The sequence below is a fragment of the Dermacentor andersoni genome, chromosome 7 (assembly GCF_023375885.2).
Source record: "Dermacentor andersoni chromosome 7, qqDerAnde1_hic_scaffold, whole genome shotgun sequence".
Classification (NCBI taxonomy): Eukaryota; Metazoa; Arthropoda; class Arachnida; order Ixodida; family Ixodidae; genus Dermacentor; species Dermacentor andersoni.
Window position 1 is genome coordinate 39,596,698 of NC_092820.1, and position 25,403 is coordinate 39,622,100.

Below are 25,403 nucleotides of genomic sequence, written 5' to 3' on the forward strand. Positions count from 1 at the left end.
CAGTGCATTTAGAAATGTGTTGCATATTCTCATGTGGGGCTGCAGGTTTAGGTAGCTTTGCTTATATTTCACATAAAGTTGTTGATGCATGGCCTTCACCCCATTGTTTCTATGTGTGTCTCTTGGTTCTGCAGCAATATCTTGCCCGGTCTCCAACTGGTACAGAAGCGTATTGTATTTCCTATTCGGTTGGCCTCCTCACGAAAGTAGTTTCCTGGTGCTGTTGGGATTCATCTGTTAGAATTTCTCAAAAATAAATAAAATTAAATTTACAATATTATCTAGTGTGCAGCAAATGAGTATAAAACTGCAAGGGGCATTGGCATTAAAATCTGGCGCATCAGATTTCTTCTCATATACAGTAGCTTTTCATTCCGTTTACGGTAGGAATGCTATACTTCTGAGGAGCAGCTTGCATATTTACATAATAAATTATTGTGACACGTTCAATACGCAACCTAACTAAAGTATAGCGTGGTTTGAGATGGGAACCAATAATCAGATGTGATGGATATGAGGCATCAAAGGCGACATCAGCATAAGTGCAGGCAGGGAAGTGCACGAAAAAAGACAAACAAAGAAGCAAAACATAAATTGAGAATGGCACCATCCTGTTTCACATCTCCCTTCCATGCACGTGGATATGGCATGCGACTTTGCATATACTTACATAATGAACCAACTACATGGAGTCAGAGCGTTTTTCCTTATTAAGTGTTTACGATTCGCTAAAGTAAGAAAAATTATCGCACTTCACAGAATCGTCTCAAAACAAGTACATATGTGTCTAAGAAGATTAATACATTGCCTCACTGTGCACTTTACCTTAAGCCCAGAAGAATTATGTAAACAGAAGCCATGAAACTAAGGGGCTTTTGCTTAACACAATATGTTCCCATCAGCAAATTGATGAACAAGTGTTCTACTCAGATGGTTTCAGCAGTTCTTTGCATTGAACGCATCTCTACCTCCAAAAGCATACTTGGTTGGCAAGTAGATTGGAGAAACCACAATTTTACATTTTTCAAATAATTTTCAATTCCAAGTGACTTTCCAGCTTCTAAGGCGTATGGTGTGCACCACGGCGTACACAGTTAAAGGCCTTAATTGCTCCTTGCTTTCGCTTCAGGAGGCACGAGCGGTTCTAACGAACTGGTTTCGTTAGCATGCACGTAAATGATAATGACTTCTTAAACATGGGATTCTCTTCCCCCAATGCTTCCCCTTTCTGGAACCTAAAAGGAAGCCATACTTCTAAAATTAGGTGGAAAAAATACATAAAAAGGAAGACATGAAAGTCTGCCTGCTTCATGTCAGCGTTAAAAATTTACAATTACAGTGGTTTGTATTTGCATCCTTGCGTTCACATGGTGTTAAATGTAGGCTAATAAAGCTCCTAAAAGTTAAATGTATGTAAGCACCTAAGCATCAGCTGTTACTTTTTATAGTGAACACAGGCGCTGTGCTCATTGCAAGTACGTACCATGTCACTATGCGAATATGCAATTTCATTGTACCACTATTTTTATATATCTGTTGAGAGGCAAGACAAAAAGCAGCCACTTCTGACAACTAATCAGCTTCTTCTAAACACATTTCTTACTTTTCAATGACACTTGCTCCTATGTGTTTGTCTACAGAGAGCATACTTGATTTTGACTTTCCCAGCAGAGACATTACATAAATATACCATGTTAAGATGACTACATAGAGCACGTCAGAATTTGCATCTTGGTGGGACATACTGCATCTTGATTTTGTTGACATTTAGTCAAATGGCACAACCAATATACCAACATTCAAGTTTTTTGTCCAAATCATATGGCAATGTATCTTGATTCTATGGCGTGCACTCCCCTGCACTACGTGAAGTCGCACTGGGCTGGCTCTTTGACATCCTTGTGTCCTTGCAGCTGCCTTCTTGCTTTATATAAAGCGGGTGCCTGAAAAATATCGTGTGCAAAAGTCAACACGAGGACATGGTGCAAAACAATATGAACACAGTCAAGGTCATGGTACTAAAAGAAAGTCTTAGCTCTTACTCTTCCTACTCAAATGCATGCGATACGAATAAATCACTGCAACAGGCAACTACTAAACTAACTATAATTTTTAGATTTAAACAAAAAATAAATAACTGACAGTTCATCCTAGTTGGGCACCAATGCTAAAATTCTCCCGCTAATAATTAGAATATTGGCCATTTTCAGATGTCATAGATTTGTCAGCCTCGTGTGTCGAAAACACCACTTCTGACTCATCCTAAGCACGTGACCAGTGTGCCCCCCGCACCATCAATGAATGTGCCACTGCTCAAGCCATATTTGAGGATCATAGCTGCAAACATGATGTTCAGTAGGGATGAAAATATGGTCCTCCAGTTCCATAGGTATGACTGGAAAAGCCTATAAGAAAATACAAGAAGGCCTGTTATGGCAAGCTTACCCGCATTTGAATAATAAGAAAGTTCACTGCGGCCTGCATCTAAGAATACTAAAAGGCATGAACGTATCTTCATACATGAGGTGCGCAATGGAGTTCATTTTTGAGAGACTCCACTACTGCTGAAGTTTGAAATCTAGCATTTTACTTTCTTGAAGAGATGTAAAAGTTGCAGTTAGAACGCAGTTACTAGTTTATTCGACCAACTCATTTTTTTGTGTACGACAGACGACTGGTAACACGGAATTAAAGCAACGTTTTATTTTGATACTTTATTTCTGTAATAAAAATAATAAAGCAATAAACAGATTTTCTTCTGCAATGCAGTAGCAAGATGTTTACATTACACTTGTAACCCCCAGAGGAAGGGCGATTAAGCTGTTCATATGTTTTAACTCTGAAACACCAACTCATATTAGCAAATGCACAGGCACATCGAAAACAACACGTGTATGCAAAGCGCCCCTGCAATTGTAATTCTACACAGCAGCCGTTACAATTGATGTCCATGCATAAATCGCTCCTTGACAATTCACCGAATTCGTAGACATAACCACCCTTTCAGATTTGCACCGTGCTCGAAAACCGCAACAGGAGACATAAAATCAGACATATAATCAAACCATTTCAATACATGAGCAAGATAAGTTCAGCCTTAGGGCTAAACACAATGAGAGCGATCTGGTGCGTGACAGCGACGAGCGACGCCTTCGAACGACAAGACGGGCCGTCGTTTGAACAGATCGCTCTGTTCTGGAAATCTAGAAATCGCCGCTTTTCTCCCGGAAGTGTTATGAGCGACTAACGAACAGCGCAACGCCGGAACTGGATGCACATTGCTCAAATACTACCCATTGTCGCGCGAAACGAGCAAACGATTGAATTTTTATACGTGCAAGGATAAGAACCTACTGCAATACCTACGGAAATATTTTATCTAACCTATTACAGTAAAATACAGCAACTTAAATTACTAAGGCACGCGTCACGCTACTTTCAACGCGTGTTTGTAGCCCTCGTACCGGCAACACCGGGAAGGCATCGCTCAAAATCGTCGCTCGCAAGGAGTATGACTTGTAGGCAACCAGCGAACGCGACAGCCATCTGCATCGCATCGCTTGTAGCTGTCGCGCGCAAGATCGCTTATAATGGGGTTTATACTTTATTCAGCATAAAACAGGGATTCCTCATGCGTTTTCAGTAAGTTCAAGATAACGCACCCAATTGACCTCTAGCAGCATGCAGCTGAATGCCTGCGGCAATGTTTCTAACTAGCACTGGTGCTGCACGTAAATTCAGTGGTCGCAGATTGCCCATGCCTGAGACACCGACAAGCGCGTGGCTTATTTATAACGAAAGCATGCCGCCAGCAAAATGACGCCTTCTGTTATGCGACTCCTTATTTCAACAGCGTTCCATAGACAGTAGACTGCCAAACTGAATAAATTCAAAAACACAAAACGCATGCTAAGCAGGCTCTGTATAGGCTCTGGATCATGGGCTGGTGAACAAATCATTTTAAGCGTCCTCTTGCCTCACGTCTTATTGAAAATACGATGGTTCTGGCAGCGTTTGCGATTTACAACGCTCTTGCGGACAGCGGCAAGTGATAAAATCACATGCAGTTATCGCGACGACTGGCTTTTTCAATTGACAGCGAGACACAGCACGCTTGCCTAGTCCGTTGACAATCGTGTCGGCTAAGCGCCGCGACGACTTCCTGGCGACAGCATGTCATGTACGCAGAATGTGCACCTCAGTTAGAATTCACTTACCGTGGAGGATTTGTTGTTATATCCAACGAATGACGAAGCACTGTTGTGTTTTCGCTGCGACACGAGATGACTAACACATGTCCGTCGAGGTGAACGTGGCGATGCACGATAAATTTCAGAATTAGGCCAAAAGCTACGTACTCCAATGAACGAACGTTGTGACACTCCGCCGAGGAGTGTCACAACGTTGTGACACTCCTCGGCGGAGTGCCACAACGTTCGTTCATGGGAGTACATAGCTCCAATGCTCTGCTCAGAAACAGGAACATTCACACACATAATGTGGGAATGCACCTCGCTCCCGTTTTCTCTTCCCCCCGTCAGCAGTGAGACTGACTGGAGAGCCTCGCTCAGTTCCGGGGACGTCGACCGACAGCTTGAACTGGTGGACTGGGCAGAGAAGGCCAAGCAGGCCCAGGGCAGGGCCTTACTTGAGCCCAATCCCTCACCCACGTCCCCCTTTACCCTTCCCCTTTCAATAACGTTTATCACCACCACCGCCGAAGAATCCACGCCAAAAATTGCTGATAGCACGCTCTTAGTCAGCCTGTCTAAGAAAAGTTTCGTATTCTCTGCAGGGGGGTGAGAAGGCGCAGAGCGTCTTTCTCATTCGCCCAAGTTCCGTGGAGGTCGTGTGATAAATAACGGCTCCCCTATTCGAATTTTTATATGCGTGATGGAAAGCTCCTGCGCGAGCGTTTCGCGGGATGTTAAGCGTGTGATTGCTGTTTCTCACGCATACGCGGCTTGCTCACGCTCGCTCAAGACCGAGCCATGGCACATAGTCATGTCCTCACGCTTACATGAAGAGATGTCATGGCTATTTCCGGTCACGTGGCGCATTAAACGTCTTCCGTGCCTTATTCGCATGCCTTTCACGCTTAAGCTTACAATGTAGCGCGAGATTAGGCGTGAAATTTTTTAGAGTGTAGTCCACGTTGTGCGACTTAAGCCGTTCTACCAGCGCTAATCTACTTGGGGACTTTGCCTAGGTGACCTTTGGAAGTTCCTTCTTTTTGGACTCTGTTACTTTGCACTTTGTTTATTTGATATGTGCAATTTTGTCTTTCGCTCTCCTGTTATGTTTGTAGCATCGGCACGATGCTTTTTGAGAGGGGGGCATTGACACGCGGACTTGTTTATTTTTTCGGGTGAGCGCTTTTCGCCGTCTCACAAATGTTATCGCTCAGCGTGGGACGCGCCTGCATGTATCGGAAGTTTCTAGAATGTGATCCATGGTTCTATCCGCTGGCTGTTGTCACCGAATCTTGTGTGATCTGATTGCATGTATGCGTGACGCGAATGGCGTAGAAATTTCTGGAAAACAGGCGGGCCCCAGCGATTACTGTGGAACGTTCGGTGGCTCGTGTGTAAAAGCCAACACACTTGACCAGCAGATCAGATTTTAAACGATCGCCGACCTTGTTCACCGCTATCACTGTGCTGTGAGCGTAACTTGCTTTTGTGGGAACAAGTTCGCCCAATAAAAAGTTAGTTTCGTCATTCACGCTGTTGCCGCTTTATTATTCACCGTTTCTACTACATGAGAATATTCTTAATTTGAATTCAACATCATTTTCTTTTATTATGGATGACCAATGTCCACTAGCATGATACGAAAACCCACATATCTGCGAGACACGTTCCCGGGCACCGAACAACGTTTATGTGTAACAGAGTAATAGATAGCCAAATAAAATGCGTTAGCGCTGTAAGACGTAGCTAACAAGAAAAAAGAAAGGTAAAACAGCTGGTATTCACAACGTGCCCTCATGTTAAAGCGTTCGCGCCAACCAATATTGATATACGACATATTATTAGCCATATTATTAGCCAATGAAAGACAGCACTTACGAATGAAAAGCTTTGTGAATTCAGCCCGTGTTTTTACTTATAAACGCACAAACGCCGAGGCAAAGGCTGCGGCAACTCATGTGAATTTAATTATGGTTTAATTAACCAAAAAATAAGAAAAAACCTTTCTAAGCTTGCATTTAAAATATAAGTAGTTTACAATTTTTTAAAACAATTGGGCTCGCGTGACATTCTGCTCTACATGAAAAATAAACGATAACCTATTCAGAAACGCTGCGATCACATGCTGGGCGATTGTGATGCCTACTGTGATCTAATACTCATGAAGAGTAACAAAAGGCTCGGGTGTATAAAATTAAAGGTCTTGTTTTACGAGCTCATTCTTATATGCTACATTGTGAGAGGAATTGCTTTCTAATGGCGGCACTACACCCATTTACAGGTTGGCGTTGTCGGACGCACCGGAGCAGGAAAATCGTCGCTTATGATGGCACTGCTCCGTGTCTTGAGACCCTCTGCTGGATCTATTTTCATTGATGGAGTCGACATACAATCCGTCCCGCTTCGGACTTTGCGGTCTGTCATCACAGTTATACAACAGGCAAGAAAAGAAATGACTTTCTCTTACCCACTTACACTAATGCTGCACAGTATGCAGGCCGCGAACGAAGTCTGACTTCTATGGATGGTTTCTGATACAATTGGTGAAAAAAATATATACTTCGTAGCCAGACACGACACACGACATAATTCATCGTTGTTTCCAATACCATAATATACGTGTGGCTGCTGGCATATTTTTTTTTGGAGACCGAAAGAAAAGGGATGCGACTTCGAAATATCTGCGTGCAGTTTACGACTTCAAGGGTGCGAACCCGGGCAGCACTGATTATTTATTCGAACTCGCATCTTTGCAATTATTTCACAGGAAGATAGCAGACGGAAGCGGCTCAAAACCGGTGCTATATTGTTTCGTGCGTGTCGCGCCTTCACAAAGACTTCCTCACACGGCAGTGTGTCGGGAGTCAGCTTCGATCAAGATTTTTCGGTCTAAGAATATTATAGCCAAATGATTTTTCTCGCAGCTACTTAATCGACCGATAGAAATAAGATGCCGCTCGTCACCGGCAGTGAAGCAGTTCTTATAAAGGTGGCCGAGGCATGGCGGGACAATCTCTTGACAAGCTGCTAGCCGATTCACAATATGTTTATCAGATACAGAAATGTTGTTCATTCTAATGGAAAAATTAGTAACATTTTCTGCCCTTCTCATACTTAAAAACTGAAAATGGCGCCTTTGCAGTAATTTCTGGCATCAGATGATAAGTACGAAAGCCGAGTATTGTCAGCATTGACCCTCTTGGTATATCAATGCATGCTCAAGACAGGAGCGAGTGCAATGACGCTAATCAAAAGAGAGGCTGGTTTCCGCAACAAGAGGTGCAACATATCCACTAAAGTAAGGCTTGCGTTTGCCTCGGAGAAGTCCGTCGTGGTCCTAAATAGTTTTAGTTGTGCAGCCCTGGATTACACTCTTAGGGAAGCTGCCGGTGCCAATTTATTCTCTATAAAAAACGACGAATCGACATTTATTCACTAATAATGAATATCTCCGAGGAATGCACTTCTGAAAAATTTAGTTGCGCAGATTCTGAAACGGCGCCTAACACGTTTTCATTCATCGTTGGAAATGACCTCTAACACGTACAATATATAAGTTCGACTGCTTGATTTTCAGCCACGCGGACGTAAAGAGAAACCACTGAATAATACAGCTTCCAAAAAGCATGTTCAACCGTTATCAGCGCCTTCAAGTACTGCTGCCAGAAATCATTTCCAAAAATCCTGGAATTTAGGCGTGCGAGAGGCCTAGCTCCCTTTCTCATGGGCATCTGCTTGGTGTTGCATAACTGAATGAACGCCGCAGCTTACAAATAAAATCTCTTGAAAAAATTAGGTAATTATTATGATTTCGTGGATGTTTGAAAAGCATTGATTTGGAACACCGCTGGAAACTTAGAGTACTGTGGCGAATTCGACAAAAGTGGCAGAGTACTTTCCTTTAACGGGACCTAATTGAAATGTTCAGGCTGCTGAGAAACGTAAAGCGAAACTATGACATCAGCTAAACGTCCTTAAAATATACCCAACGCATCATTTTGAAATTTCAGTGAAATTATTGTTGTTAACTATATTTTTCGAACAATATAATTTTTTTGATACCTGCCGTGCCTATTCGGGTACGCAACGCCAAGCAGACGCCCACAGCGAGAAGGCGCCACGCGCCTCGTTCGCCTCATGTCCGGCTCTCGCAACGGCAGTTCTCTGCAGCACTTCGTCTATAAAGCATCTGGTTTTCCGGACGACTGAACTTCCAGAGAAGGTGTGGTCGTTTTATAACAATGCCTCTGTGCTGTGGTCATTGCTTTGAGCAAAAGGCTGATAACTGGAATGAATTGTTCCATCACGTAACCGTAGCTCACAAAAAATACGCACATAAAACGTTGTTGATGCGGGCAAGTTTTAATATACGCATAACAACAGTTCTCAATGACGTTCAGCTAGAAGAAACACTTACATAGTATCTTATAAATCGGCTGTATTGGCTTGAGGACCAGTCTTACCGAGAAAGACAAAGCACAGCCAACATACGCCAGCTCAAAGCAATGCGAAGTAGAGACGTACTCTTGCATCTCTTTGTGTATGCTCCATTTGAAAAATATTTTAGAAATTTCGAACTATCAGTCTTCCCTACAACTTAGATGTAGAGTTTGTTTTATAATCTCAGTCGTAAGATGATAATGATGATGACGATGATAATGTAGTGGCATCCGCTTTGACACAAGGCGGTGAGAAATAGTCAGCTAGCCTGCTTGATTTAATCATGTATGTTGTACATGTTTTTCAGTATAGCATTCTAGCATCATAGTTGTAGAGAATCGACATCCCCTGGCGGTTTACTTTAAAACCTCAACCTTTGGTCGCGGCTCACTCAATTGCCCATTGTATGGATATGTTTAACATCCTGGTGTTAACCTCCAGCACTTGTGGCTACATTGCAGGGGTAGGGAGGATTTATTACAAAAGTATCAGAGGCTTGAGTATATTTTGTAGTTAACTCAGATGCTTATTATAATTCCGAATCCTTTTCACAGCTGTTGTACTATTTTGTGAAAATAAATAAAAGCAATCTCCTTGGTTTTTGCGGCTTTTCGTTCTCCTAGGACCCATGCTTAATGCGAGGACCGCTGCGGGAAGTCCTGGATCCCACGTGCACTTGCTCCGACGAGGAAGTCAGGCAGGCGTTGGTGAAGGTACACCTGACGGACCTAGTCGCACAACATCCGAACAACATATTCATGGAAGTGGGTGAAGGCGGCAGCAACCTCAGGTATTGAGCCACCTTGGTCTCTTCTCACGGACGGAGAATACGTTGCAGGAACATTCAGGGCTACTTTTAAAGCTCAGTCGCTGGTGCATGAAGGACTAACCTCCGTATTGCTCCAGGACTGGCAAATCAATAGCACTTTTTTTCAGCTCTTAGGCACTCACCGCAAGAGCTTATTGGCTATGTTGTTGCAATTGTAGTGAAAAATTCATTGAGCTGTGCCGGACGTACGCAATTTCTTAACGAAACGTTCTTATACTAAGTAAGGGCTCAACAGAAGTGGCAGCGCACTTATGGTATTTGTCAGAGCGTCAATGAAGCACGCTCCCATTAAATGTCAAGGAAACAAAGCAGCTGAGTCCACTGACAGCATGATCGCCCGTCATGCATCTGTAGTTGAGGCTATATCCTATACTGCACCTAGAAGCGCAACTGCTCTTGCCCGTTCATCACACCGCCATCCAAAGAATCGCAGTAGAATTGTCGCATTATTTTCACATTTATTCAAACGACAGGGCTAATGAGCACATGGTGACATATTTGGCGAAGAAAGAGACGGTGAAGCAGAGAAATTACTGGCCACGTTGGCCTTGCTGAACCCCGTGCCGCAAATTCACCACCATAGCCGCAAGTAATTAGGAAAAATGAAAACTAAACAATAAATAGATCATATGGCACTAAGGCAAGGTCACTAGCACCGTTGCGTGCATCAGTGTGGTATGTCATCGTGCAGCACACTGTTTCACGTGCGGTTCACACGCGGCACATAGGCTCAATATCAGCTTCCTCGTAGGCCGGTGCTGCCCACGTGGTGCTGGAGTTTCCTAGCGCCAATCAACGATGGAATGCGGGCTTTCTTCGCATAACATATACGTCGAGACCACAGAGCCCTACGAAAGCAGCCATGGAAACCAAATGGTGAAATAAGGTGTGCCTATCGACACTGTCACATGTATGACACAAAACTTCGCTTCGCACATCCGCACATGCATGTATCACTGCCTATCCAGCTTATACGTCGTATCAGCGTTCAGCGATTTCCCACGGCTTCTGCTACGCTGATAAGACATGACGATGCCTCGGACCAAGTAAAGAACAAACTCACGTCGGAATACGGCGCAGAACCGCACACAATTCACAGAACGGTTCAATATGCGAGCTGGTTTAGAAACAAATCGGTTTAAGTAGGTAATATTTCTACACTGATGCACATTATTCGGAACCGGCACGGCACATATCGTACGCGGATAGGTTGGGGAGTTGGTATCAAGGAGGCGGCAGGCACCGCTCGGTAAACACCCGAATGTGGCCTCGCAGTACGAAGTGAACTGCGACTTAAGATCGAGAGTGCCTTAAGATACCGAACGAATTTGGCATTTTTTAGAACATAATTGCGGTGCATTGCACTACAAGGGCCGATTTCGCTAATCTCTATTACCTCTGCCATGGGCTAGCTGGATGCAAGTTGTGCCTGTAAATTTTCTCATTTCATCACTCCACCTAATTTTCTATCTTGCGCAGCAATGCCTTTTTTCCCCGCAAAATGCAATCTATAACTCTAATGATCAACCGTTTACCTGCACAACGAAATATGTTTCCTGCGCAGTTCCAGTGTTCCCTCGTAAGGTCAAGAATATCGGCTACCCCTGTCAGCATTCTGATACACGCTGCTCTATTCCGGTCTCTAAATGTTACCCCAAACACTTCTGCTATTATCTAACACTGCTATTACCTAACACTTCTGCCCTTAACTTGTTCCAGAACTTCTTTGTTAACTTCCAAGTCTCTGCCCGTGTGTTATTAGCAGTAGAACGCGTTGCATGTACACTTCCTTTCTAATGAAAAGAGTCCGTGGGGAGTAACTGACCTACATAAACATGAACCTGTACTCAATCTAGACGCTCACTGGCGACCATGAATTTTTGTTCCCTTTCCGGACTATTGAACACCACCGTTGTCTTTTGCTTATTATTCTTCAACCCCACTCTTAAACTTTCTCGGTTAAAGTCCACAACCATTTGTTGCAAATTATCCCCAGTGTTGCTGAGTAGGACAATGTGATCTGGAAACCTAGGGTTATCGAGATATTCGCCCTTGATCCTCACTCCTAAGCATTCCCAGTGAAATAGCTTGAATTCTTCTCGTACGTATACAGTGAATAGCACCGTTGAGATTGTGCCCTTCTTGTTCCCCTCTTTCATTATAAATATTTATTCCACTTTTCTTGGCAAGAATTAAAAGTTGTTAAGCCGGAACTATCACAAATGCTAAGTAGAAGCGAGTCTGAAGAGCTGCGCACACGTACACGTTAGGTAAACGTAAATATGACAGTTTAACATAAATGAAAAACAAGTTTTTCAGTCGTCACCCGAGTGCTGCAAGCACCACGGCCTCGATGTGAAGTTCCTTCAGACCCTCAGTGAAATCCTTACCGTATGCACTTAATCTTTTTAATGGAAATAAATGTCATAGCTTCGTCCAAACGGAGTGAATTGCGTGATCCAGCTCTGTGCCGCCAGAGAGCACAAGTTCGAGCTATGCAAACGCTGACTTTGCTGTAATGAGGCGTTTGCTGTAATAAGTCGTGCATGCTTCACAATGTTCACTTTGCGATACCAGGCCTTTCTGGCCGGCTTTTGCATGCGACCCTGTTGACTTTAATACTCCGCAGTAGCAGCGGAGCACCTTAAGGCGGCCGCTAGTTGGAAGAAAACTATTGTCCCAAGTCCACAAACCTCTGTAGAAGCTTTCCTAAGTGAGAGGAGTAGAAAGAACAACACGCGATGCGACTGAAAGACGTGAATGACATTGTTTCACCAATGACTGATATTATTCTGGTGTTTAGGATAAGCCTCTCGAGCTTAAACGCCAAAAAGGCTGTCGTCTGCTCTCGATTTTCTTTCTCATCTCCTATTCTCATGGCTGTGGCCGTGTCAATAGCTGAGCGCTTGCAAATAAAGAAAGAAACGTAGTGACAGCTTTAAGGGCTATGTGCTGAATACGTTTTTTATTTTTATTTTTTTACCAAAACGACGTGTCTCCAGTGGTACGTCTCGCTGTGGCTGTCGAAATAAATTTGTGTGTAGGAGTGTTTGTGTGTTTGCGTGTGTGTTTTCCCAGAGCCTATGTACTTGACGCAACCGAAGCCTACCAAAATTTCTATGACTTTGCTGTGCATTCTGAAATACCTTAAGGGCGCACGTTCTGTGCATTGCTAAATAAAGAACCAAAACGTCGACATACTATACGTCCCTGACAAGTGTGCATAACTGCCGCTGTATGAGGCGGTACCCTAAAGGGTGTAGTTCATTTTATACCAAAGGCACGTTAACAATTTAGAGCAATGAAAGTTTCGCGTCATTTAACATTCTACATATTGGATCGCAGGCGCATATAGGAAAACACACTGCTGACCAATCGAACGATGCTTCATGGCGGCATGGATGTTGGTGGTGTATTAGAATCGTGAGGTACACAACAACCCGACAGATTTTGTCTGCTGAAATGTTCCTACCAACACAGAAGAATATGTGTTCGCTTTCATTTAATACAATTGGCTACTTGACCACTCATGCGGTAATTATTTCCTCCGTTCATGAAATATATTTTGTTTCACACCACCACGTTTGTTAGAGCTATGAGCTTTCACATCGGTGCCGGTACATGTTTTATATGGCATTTTTTATGTCATGGTACTGACTTCCGGCTTCGTATCGTAATATTCCCGTTTGTCTAATGCACATGTCCGCTCACATCGTAAGCTCCACGATGAGCAAAACCGTGGGCACAGACACTACGTCGCTGCGACTTAGTGCTGAATTCATACAGTGAACAATATAAGAGCAGGCTAAGGCGAGCTGTACGGGCGTTGACCCGAGTTGTCCAGCAGCAACAAGTTTTCATTATTAAAACCGTTTAGTCCTTTTTTTTTGTTTCGTCTCGCATGGTGTTGGGGCTTGTGCCCTATCGGCCGTAGAAGCCTGTTCCAATGAATAAGCGCTATGTATACAAAAAGTGCAGTCGGCCGGTTCTTGAAAACTACCGCGAGGGCGCCAGCTGGGCGGCCGGTCAGCGCTATCAAACAGCGCCAAGCGACGAGATCAGGAAGAGTAGCGCACACGCACAAAGTTCACTGGAAGCCGTTATACCCGATAAGCCACGGAGCTTGCACCAAGTTCATCGTGGGAGAGGCTGTGTCGTGCTGTTAGAAACAGCCTAGCAGACGAAAATTGCGCTTCCAGTGAACTTGGTGTGCATGTGCTACACTTGCCGATCTCGTCGCATAGCGCTGTTAGAAGCCGCTGACCGGCCGGCTAGTCGATGCCCGCGCGGTACGGTTAAAGAATCTGCCCACTATACATCTATTTAACGGATTACCATTATATACACGCCTTTTCTCGAACAGAACGCTCTTTTTTATAGCAGCGAGCAGCGGGAATCGCAAACTCGCTCATCTTACGCAAGGCTATGACCTTGTGGACACGCTTTTCTTCTGAAGCGTTTTCTTACGCCGAAATTTGTTCGTAATTGCGCTTATTTAATTCCTGCCCTGGACACCACTTAGGGGGTTCCATCCCAGGCACAGCAGCCGCACTTTGATGGGACGGAATGTAAAGAAAGCTCGCATGCCGGGCATTTGGAGCAAGAACCTCACAGGATCAAAATTAATCTAGTGGTGCACGCTAGGGTGTGCCTCATAATTCGATCGCTAAGCAAGACATATCCTTAAATTGAAATTCTGCCCGAATTGGTAAATATTGTGTTTTCGAAGTCACTCCTACGGCTAGTAACATCTTTGAAAAACATGAGCAAATACAACAGCATGCTTGAACGCAGCCGGCGGATAAACTTTGGCTCCATAAGTAAGGCTCATCGTCGATGCAAGTAAGTCGAAAGTTAGATGTAGTTGCAGGGCAGCATGCGTTTCGCAGGTCTGCTGTAAGGACTTGCCGCCAGTACTTTTTACAACGAAGCTGTATATATCCACCCTCCGGCAGTGGTCGATGTCCGTCTGTCCTCGACGTAATTGTCCGCTAAGGCGACTCTATCATTAGGTCGACTTTCATTGACTTGTCATAATTAGTTTACAATTACGTTGTAAACGTTAAAGAATTTCCATCTTCCACGAAGCAGTACTTGCACACCCCATTACTTCATAAAAGAATTAGAATATATCACTCCACAGCCAAAAAGCGTATTTTTCGTCTGTTTCCTTTAACAACAACAACAATAATAATAATAATAATAATAACAATAATAATAATGGGGGTGATATAAAAGAGACGAGAAATGCAAGTAGGTTAACCAGAAGATAGCTATCTAATTTATTACCCTGCACTGGGAAAGGGGTCAGGGGACGCAGATCTTAAGAAAGCACACACACGAAAAGAGTTAGAGAGGCGAAAGAAAAAATTAGAAACACACACACACAAGGGAACGCAGGAGTGTCACAGTCGTTCCAGCAGGTCGCTTGACTGGAGAAGCCTCAGTAGCGCCTTCACCGCCTTCTGGTTAGAAGGTCGCATCAGCCGGAACTCCGAGATTGTCTGCTCACAAAACGGCCGGTCATCGAGGTGCGCCAACGCCGTCACGAACGACTGCCTCTGCGAGCGGTAACGAGGACAATGAGAGATGATATGTTCGATTGTTTCCTCGCTGCCGCTACTATCACCGGTTGCACTGTCAGTCATTCCGATTCGGCAAGCAAATGCATTCGTGAAAGGCAGTCCTAGCCATAGTCGGCAGAGAACAGTTGTCTCGATTCAGGATAGTCCAGATGGAATGCGTATTCGGAGGGATGGGTCAAGACGGTGCAGTCGAGTATGTCGGAAAGATGGCGCGTTCCACATGGAACATGTGGCATCATAGGCTAGCATGCCAAGCTTTGGTGCTGCGTCAATTCTTGATAGGGGGATAGGTTCTTTCATGGCATCTTCGTGAGCCCTCCTAGCAGCTTCATCGGCGTTTTCAATGCCCGTCATGCTGCAGTGGCCTGGGAGCCACTGAAAAGTGATTTCATGTCCTTCCTGTGCTAGGTGGGGATATAAGCAGCTATATTATATAAAAAAAACATTGACCTCTGACCATTTTCTCTTTCATAAACAAGTTCTCAAGACAAGATTAGCGAAAATATGGTTTCGAAAATTCCGCTGTCAGTATAACCTGAGTCGGTATTTGGTATTTCGTGGTTTACTTCAAATGACAATTCAACGATATTGTTGATCTATTGGAAACTCCTGCCAAAAGAAGGCAAATTCACGTGTGGTCAAGGTTTCATACTTGTTTTTTTATTTACTTAGCTGATCAATAATTTAAAACACATAAATATCAGAAGAAACAGCAGGACATGTTTTGTTAACAAAGCCTGCACACTTGAACATCCTACTTCGGTAGCCCTTGGTTTTCGCGCTTTTGCCACTGTGAAAATTGTTTGTTTAAAGAAGCTCTTCATTCTATTTTCATAGAGCTACGTCTCAAAAACATATATTGCCTCTGTCGAAGTGCTTTTGCTCATGGATATTGGGCAGGTGGTGCACGATGACTCCACACAAAATGATTGATTGGCCACCTATGCGTAAAAGCGCACTCCTCATGCTGTGTAACTGCCGTATTGCATTGCATCGCCTTTATAAATTTCAGGCAGAAGTTATATAGAGTGTGTTGCATTTGCTATAACAGAAAGGTGTGAAATCCACATTCGAAATTACCTTCTGGGCAAATTTTTTTACAAGATATCTCGTTGGCAAATACGGGGATGGTGGGCAATAGAAATTCAAGACGATGAGCAAAACGAGATCCAGGTTAAAGCGAGAGCTAACGTTTGGACTAGTGGTCTTGTTATTTTGAAGGTGACATGTGCTTCCCTTCGCACAGTATATATAGGTAGGGTTCTTCTAAAGGGGAGAAGGTAATGCGGGTAGGCAAGGTTACGACTGGGGGTGTGTTAGTGGTGAGGGTGTAGGTGTGCTATTCAACGTCGGTGGAGGAATGTGAGATAGCGCCGTGTGTCAGTCGGTTTACGTGTCACTGTAGGTTCTCCTTTTCGTGGAAGAGGTCTGGACGAAGGAATAGGGGGAGGAGAATATCTGCTCCGCTGGAAGTCAGGGAACTATCGTCACTCTGCAAGAGAGAAAAAAAGAAGCGGCGCAAAATGGCGGTCGTTAAAAATATCATAATGTGGAATAAATATATAAATAAAACAACAAGAAAAAGGCAGGGAAGAAAAGAAAAATGACCCACCATTCCCCTACTGGAAAAGGGGGGTAAGCAATGCTCCTGCGAGCACGTGCCCTTGGCCAGGGGTTAGGAAACCACCGGCAACGGTTCCGGATTGCTTCGGCCTCCCATTCCCTCAGTTCAGGAACTTCTCCTCGCTGTCAGATTTCATGTGCTCGGGTGGCTCTAGCGGCTAGATCGCCGCACCGACGACGAGCCCTTTCATAGGCAAGTTCTCACCGCCGCTCGTCGAACGCTGCCTCTTCCTCGGGAGAACGCATAACACGCCCCCCCCCCCCCCCCCATTTATTTTCGAGACTGAACAGAAACTAAGCCGGAGCAGGCAGGGCGCGCGAAACGCTTTCCTGCCCTCGCTCTCCGCAGCGGAAGCGAAACGGCTCGGGTTGGCTGAGCGCGTGGCGTGAGCGTGCGCCTAGCAGCTGGAATCCTTGCTATTGACTGACGCTCCGGCTCTGTCAAATAATCAAACCGTCCTTTCCCGCAGCTGCTCTTCTATGTCAGCAACTGTTTCCTTTTTTTTTGCGTTACTAGCACAATGCCACTTGTGAGCCAATATAAGCTTAGCTTGAAAAACAAAGCAGTAAACAAGCCAATGAAAGATATCATAGTGATGTTGCCTAAAGCTTGAAATTTAGCCTAGTGAATACATTCTAAAGCTCCCTTTGAATCGTTTGTGCCTATTGGTGGCAATTGCTTGAACTTATGAACGAAGCATGATTCTATGTATTGTCTGTCTCGTGCAGACCAGAAGTTTGACTGTAGGACGTAGAGCTTAAGTTCATTAATGTTACGACGTGGTTGGTTAAAATGCTTGGCGACGACTTTGGTGCGCTTTTTAGCTCCTGTCCGCGGGATGTCCATTTAACGTGACATTCACTGAATGTCGCGTTTCACCGATATATTCTTTCATAGAGAAGAAACCTTCGAGCATATAAAACACCCGCAGTACGATAAGAAAAGCTATATTTCAATTCATACCTGTAACTATTTGCGGTATTTTTACTTGTAATGGCCCTTTAAAGGTGCCTGCCGGTTTTGAACCTGGGGTGACAAGGTGTTTTTATTACGGCAGCATAATGTTGGCTTAATTTTGCGTGCGATTACGTATCTTTATTAAAGTTTTTGTTACGGCGATAGATCACCCCTGGTGCCACCGGGAGCTCTTTTCTCAGCACCTCGTTACGTGATAAAATTAGGTGGCATTTTCTCAGGCTGTTTACGTTTGGGAAGATGTTATAATATTTTGCTATTAAGGTTCACGGTCTGTCAGATTCTGGTGTAGGCAGTTTTTTAGGTAATTCCGACTGCCTTTCCAATCATTACGCGACGTCATAAGCTCTGTCGAGAGCAACTTGTGGGTAGTCTTTTTCTGCTATACTATCTTTAAGGTCAATTAAGTGGTGGATACAATCGTTGTCTTCGCTGCAGATTATTGATAATTGTTTCGCTTGTCCGACGAAAATTTCCCGCCTGCACCGATGCGGGTTATGACTGTTGTTCCCGTAAAGTGTTCTTTTAATTTTATTTTTAGTTTTTTGTCAAGACCCTCGTGTCGAGGAAGTTGATTTGACTGAGAGAGTGGTGAGCAGTAAATTTAGTACTCGCGTGAAAGCGATTTAAATGGCTAATTAAGTCGGTCAACATGCTTGTGCTGTGTTCCCATGTTATAAATATGTGGAAAATGTAACGCAGATAGGTGTGGTGTTCTAAAGGGTTGGATTTTAACACCTCGGGTTCCAGCTGCCCCATGAAGATGTTCGCATACGTGGGAGCGAACCTTGTGTATTTCAGGAAGAAGATAAAAACGGCATGCTTAATTGTTCTGGCGCATATTGCTGCGATATTCAGATTGTGTGACTACTTCGCTGAACAGGAGCACCGCTGTTGTGCTTTGCACAATATTGCTGCATTCTGAAGTTGGGTTCGAGTCGAAGTTTCTGAAATGGGTGTGGCGGCTCAGTTTGGAGGCCTCATTCTTGTACTTTTCTTTAGGCCAGATTACGATACTGCCACACTGTTGGTTTTATCACTTCTGTGCAGTACTGATTTTCTAGCAATTTCATTTCTTCCCGTGAGTTCTTTCCGCACCACGAGTTTTCTGCGGTGCTGAGCGGGTGAAAAAATTTTTGGCGTTTCCAGCAATGGCGCGTCGACTCTAGAATTTCTTTGACATTAGCTTTATCTAGAAATCAATATGTGGGGATTGAATCCTGGCGACGGCGGCCGCATTTCGATCGGGGGGAAATGCGAAAACACGCGTGTACTGAGATTTAGGTGCACGTTAAAGAACCCAAGCTGGTCGAAATTTCCTCCACTACGGCGTGCCACATAATGAAAAAGTGGCTTTGGCACTTAAAACCCCATAATTAAATCACTATGTGGGCACTGTTCGACTTCCGGTGTCCACGTGATAGGTGGTCTAAGAAAGGCTCAACTCTTTTTCCTACGTCTGGCGTATCAAAAAAAAAAAAAAAAACACCTTGTTCCGCATGCTTCTCTAAAGCTCCGTTGTATCTTTGTGGAGTCCACATTCGTTTACTGCGTTTATCGTGGGACAAAACGTTAGCCACGTCTCGGGAGATCCACTTCATCGGGGCTTACGCTCTGGGATATGTCTACTGCCTTGCTGCAGCGCTCTGGATGCTCGCTTGTAGTAATCTGTGTTCAGCTAAGGGCTGTAGAGGTTACATTAGTTTTCTTGGGTGCATCTGCAGCTATACTACCTTTGTGCTAGAATTTATCAAGTAGGTTTTCCTCCCTAGCTTCGAGAAATAGTTCATGTTCTCTTTATTCAGCTTGATTATTAATTACGTAAGTTGTTCCTTGCAGTGTTCTTCGAGAATATGAATTAAGGAAAGCGATGAATATTCTAGGACAGCATTCCACTGCACCAGGAAACCAGGCCTAGCCTCTACCTCGGCTCCTACTACTCCCATGGAAAAATCAGTGATCTTTTTTTGAAGGTGAAGTGCCGTAAGGGAGAAGAAAAAAGTCTGTCCGACGTACCTTCAGACGCAGCGATCACCAAATGGGGCGTCCGTAACCATTTCCTCACCGCGCGGGCAGCCAGCGTCGGAGCGTAATCAAGCTTGACCCTACTCCGAAGTGCAGGCATCCCTAGGGGACGAACTCATACAACACGCACTGAGAAACCTCCTCCATAGTCCCTAGGCAGAGTCATATATTCAAGGAGGGAAAGCCGCCAGATTTTCTTTCTCGCACCCGCTCTTACTCGCGACTGCGCACAAATGTCGGGCGATCCCATCAATGACTGTCTCGTTGGTGCGGCCGCGCTAGAGGGTTCTGCCATATGGGTCTATTCTCTAGCTCGGCACTAGGCCCGGTGCTAAGTGGCCATAATATCGTGGCCAGCCAGGCCGAATCCGGATGTGATAAAGTTTCGCTCATTTCACTCTGGCAGTGTCGCATTCCTGCATGGCTTGCCGCCGCATCTACACGATGGCCGCCGCGTCACGTTCGCCTGCGGGACAAATCCATCATGCGTTTCTTTCTGGCAGCGCTTCTGGCGCTGATGCAGAGACGGGTTAAATGCCTCGAAGATGAACCGGAAATTATGGGTCGAAAACTCCTCCCTGCACACCATAAACCCTTGGTTTTCATGCGCTATCGCGGCATATATTAGTTACAGTGATCCCGAGAAAGCGTTTGCAAAGCAGCTCTTGCATGTGCAAATGAACGTGGTGCTGAAGGGTTGCTTGTGCAACAACTGCAGTTTACATGCTTTCTGCGGGTTGGCTTGACCCCGTCGCGAATGGCTGCTCTGCCACGGTTTGCGCTTGCGCTCTGAAATCTGAGTAAGGAAAGATGTGTGCGGCCTTCCTCTATTCAGCGGTCTGTACTGCAGAGCCATAACTCGCCATCGAGTACGTTTTTGAGCACCCGACGGCCACGCGACACGTAGGCATTGTTGCAACACAAAATTACGCGCGCTACGACAAAGCACACATAAACCGACAGCCATCAACTTGCACATATTGAGCGAACGACGCGCCTGGGAACTTAGGCGCAACTAAGAGATTAGCAGTTGCTTAAGAATGTCGCAGTTTCGTCATTTCGGCAATGCTACCACTTACCGCTTGGTGCACGTGTCGGCTGCGCAATATAAAGGTTGCTAATAAGAAAACGAGACAATTATCAGCCCTACTGCATTGCCAGGTTACATGGATAATATATGCTAAGCATTTATAAGCAAATTAGCAAACAGTGACATTTTGTTGCAGTTAACCTTTCAGGCATCATAAGCAGAACGCTCCTGTGTACTAAAACCCACCAGAGTCCATCAGTTACCACGTGGAGTTGGAGAGGATGATGCAAGCGTGTGAAGACACGTGTGAGAGTTGGAACGAAGGAGAGATAGCAGGTGGGAAAAGTTGTGTGTGAAAGAGTGAGAGAGTGGTGTGATGTTGCCTCTTAGGAGCCAATAGAAATACAAGTGGAAGGTTACTTCGCACTCAAGTGCTTCCAGTGCCAGACAGCTAAGGCCATAGGGAAATCCCATTGTCGCACGTTGTGGTGGACATGGCAGATGGCCTGTGGCGTGTGACAGGTTCAGAGATATTGTATAAGGGCGCGTGCCTTTCAGTTTGCCTTAAACAGCTGCGGTACAGCCAAGGGGTGGTGTGGAAAATCATGCTGAGAAACGTCGCCCAAGTAATGACAAGGCCTTCTTTCAGCGTCGAACAGCAGAATCAGAAGAAACGCGTAAGGCTAGTTTTGAAGCAGCAGCTGAAGTGAAGTGCCGAAAGCAATGCATATGCACGCATTGTAGCGAAGCTCCCACGCAAACATATACTGTCTGTCATGGGAGCTTCATAGTGGACACGGAGCGGCGTGATAGGACAGGGACCAACAATGACAAGACACATACAAAGCGCTCACTTTCAACTGAATGTTTTATTCAACAGCACGTGTTCTTTACTTAATGTCAGGGGATTGAAAATATTACAAGTGAGACAAACATAAAATACAGTACTGAACCCGCACGGGTCGTCACTGTAATCAAATCGCATTTTTCTTTCGTTTTATCGATTTCATGAGCTTCAATTACCTCACGTGTCATTCTGCCTCGGGCCGTAGTTAGAACAATTGTGTCTTTGTAGACTGGACGCCACCTTAATCCCAGCAGTGCATTCCTAGATGGCATGACAACGTTTCTTCCACGTTGGACTGGTGTTCTTTAAACCTCTGATTAAGGCACCGGCCTGTATGACCTATGTACATGTGCCTACATGACAAAGGTATAAAACAACACCTGAATGCAATCCACGTGTTTTCCACAGTGATTTATGTCACAACCGGGCCCCTTTCTCATGTGAACATTTACCTTTTTGCAATGTACTTGCAACCGTTCGGCAGTGGGAAAAAGTACGTGTACGCCTGACTTTCCCGCTATTCTTCACAAATTATGCGAAATTGTGTGCATGTATGGAACTACGGCCCCCTTGTTTGCGTTCGTACAGTTGGTCCGATCCCTGAGGTCTGCCGTACACTTCCTACTAACATTTTCAGCTACGGTGGTCAACAGGCTCAGAGGATAGCCTAAGTCAGATGTTCAGCATCGGCCGAAAATATTGTTTCAAGCTTATTCTGACAAGACTTCAGTAGCGAATTCTGCAAACACGAAATTATCACGGCACCTTTTGCCAGTTTCGAGTGGGCAGAAGCAAATGGCAGTGCAGGCTTGTTGGCTCTAGGTTCGTGACTCCAGCACACGCCTCCTGGCGAGAAATACAACCCTAAGTCTGAAAATCTTGTGAAGTGGTTTTTGGGCCCTTCATGGATATGCGCCAGAGGAGATAGGTCCACGTAAACATGGCTAGCGTTTCAGAAACCACAGAGTAAGAATTGTTAGCTCCGTTATTGGACATAATTAAACAGTCGTCTACGAATCTAAAGACAGCAACCTCCATGTGATTCAAGCGCTCGTCAAGGGCTTGGTTGTGCTTTTCTAGAGATATATCATTCATACGTGGAATGATGCATGATCCTATAAATATGCCATCTTTTTGTCACACTATGTTTCCATCTTTCCATTCCACGTCACATGAGTTGATTTGACTTAAAAGGAAAATGAGTTCCATATAGTGCTCACCTCGTACCCCGGCAGTATTCTCAAATTAGACCCCTTCCATTCCGTCAATGCCGTCAGTCACAAATGGCATCAAGTTGGTTTGAAAACGGGGAATAATAAATATATTTTGCGTCAATAGAAAACGCTCAGAGGTTGTTCCCTCTGCTCATTCTGCCAAAAATGGAGCACTGGCAGGTAAAATTTCAGGTACTTTTGATAAAACAATGATAAGCATTTCTCCAGGTTTTATTCTAAGATGGCTCTGAAGTGGCAATTTGGTTTACGTGTGTTCGCGGAGAAGACTTCGAATTTCCTTCTTTTTTTGAACCGGAAAGGGGGTATGAAAAATGTCATTTATATAAACTAAAAACAACAGAGGCCCTAAAATGCTTCCCTGTGGTGCACCGGATAAGATTGGCTCAATATCTGATGAGGTTTCATTTAAACACACCATTTGTTTACGGTACTTTAGGTAAGACTGTATTAAAGCAAGACTGATGCCCCTAATGCCATAGTGACTGAGTTTCTGAGATAATAGAAAGTGGTCAATTAGATTTCTTTTCCATCAACCTGGACTGGCCTTCCAGATTGAACCTCTTGCAGAGCCTTGTTTTGCGTTAGACGGGACTTTGTTCACGGAAATTCATTGTAGGTATCAAAGACAGAATCAATAGCCGCCGACGCCTTCGCTTGGTACGTCGATTTACGCATAGCCTCGAAACCTCCCTTTCATCTGCCAGCAACAAAGTGAGCGACTTGTACTTCCAGTACATAACTGAGCCAGTTAGAAAAACCTTCCCAGCCGGAGGGCGAACACGCATCAGAACGGTGACACCTTCAGATGCACGACTTCTGACCTCGCCTTCAGGGACTTGTCTTGACACATGGCGAACCATCGCGAAAAGTACCGGAGTGGACTTGCATGGTTCAACTGCAAACTTCGGTACATGCTTTAGCACCTATTGTACTTTGTGCGGTAAAGTCACATCACCCACAAGGTGGAAAAGACCTGTTGATGGAGAAGGCTTCTTCTGTACTTGTTTCGTTAGGCAGGGAGAGCTTGCTGCCAAAGAAACTCGGTTGTGCGGTCAACCAGTAGAGAAAATTCCTGCAAGTTGTTGAAGCTTGATGAGGGCGTCACCGATAGAAAGTGGAAAAAGCGGTGTGAGGCCGTCCAGGCATCCCTTGCCGTGATTGCGGCTGCGTCCCGGTCTACAAACACACGGCTATTATAAGAAGCGCCTGAGGCAGAATGACCCGTGAAGTAATCGAAGCTCATCAAATGTACAAAATTAAAGAAAAATGTGTGGCGTGCTTTAATTTTTTGCCCTATCGGAGAAGCAAAATAGGTATCTAGAATGATCGCCTTGAATTGACCAGGTGCAATGTGATTACAGGGACGACACGGGTGGGTGGAGTAATGTATCTGTATCTGTTTGTCTCATTGTTTTTATTTTCGATCGCCTAACATCGTATAAACAACACGTGTGATCGCAGAAACGGTTTAGCTGAGCGTTAGCGCTGTGCGTTTGTCTTCTCATTCGGGGTCCTTGTGGTATCGGGCTGCTGCGTTTCTACTATGAATCCAAACCAACTAGCCTGGCAACGTGCCCAAGCAATAGCGGATTCTTGATGGCGATGATTTGATGGCAGACCCTTTGAAATGTGGCGCTGAAATATAGTCACCCATCCTGCTTGAGGTACTCAGGTATACTATACGTACTTTTTATTGTAGCATTCTTCTATAAATCTTTTTAGTCGTTTTCTCTTCCTTAAAACTTCTCCAACTACCCCGTACCGCTACCAATACGTGTAACGAATCCGGTCGTATCAATCCCTTCCCTGATTTTTTCGCACAAATACTCTGAACAACCCTAGCTTATCTCGACTGTTGACCGGTTGAAGCTTCCGTCCACTTTAAATCGAAGCGCTTCTGAAATGTGCACGTTGTCTACGGGTCTCACTGGGTGAACCACTTAGCATTCCATTAGTATGTGCATTGTTGATGTGATTCTTATTGTAGCATACACATGCGCCATCTACCTCAGATTGTGTTCTCAAGTATGGTTTTGTCCTTAGGCAACCAACTCGACCCTCGAATGGCAACGCACTTCGTGTTATCCTACAGATATTTCTTCAATTTTTTGTAATTATTGCAAATATCAGTGGTCTTTTTGTTTCCATTATTTGCATCCGATTCCGTGTCTCTGTTTTCCTCACTTGCTTTGTGATGCCTCGTGGTTGTCAATTTAGGCTTTCAATTAGCCTGTACTTGTTAGCCAACATTTTTGACCTCTTCCTCCATTAAATATCCACCGTTTACAGGCACAAATACTTCTTTGCTATAGCCGCTCATTTATTTTGATCCTTGGTCATCAGTCTTTCTTCAAAATAATTTTGCTCTCCGCGTCTCTGACTTCAAACGAGGCTCAATCCATGTCACCCTGCACTCCCTGATTTTTGGTTTAGCTGTGGGCTCCAAAAATCAACCGGCCTAGCGATCTTAGGTTAACTTGAACTGCAGACAAGATATCCAATTTTAGGCGCAGAATGGTATTTGCGAACGTTAGAGTTGACATATTTACTCCTTTCCAGATTCCACATACAGCGTCACATTTATGGTGTTCCCAAAGTTGTCTATACTTGTGTATTTCTC

The 25,403-nt window shown here is 44.6% G+C and overlaps 1 protein-coding gene across 1 annotated transcript in view; it reads left to right on the forward strand.

The window, feature by feature from the left end:
* Positions 1-25,403, forward strand: part of LOC126535396 (ATP-binding cassette sub-family C member 2-like) — an 83,012-nt gene that overhangs the window by 44,271 nt on the left and 13,338 nt on the right. Inside the window, exons 6-7 of the mRNA XM_050182278.2 lie at positions 6,475-6,633; positions 9,257-9,423. Coding sequence (XP_050038235.1) covers positions 6,475-6,633; positions 9,257-9,423 — 326 coding nt within the window. The remainder of the gene's footprint in view (positions 1-6,474; positions 6,634-9,256; positions 9,424-25,403) is intronic.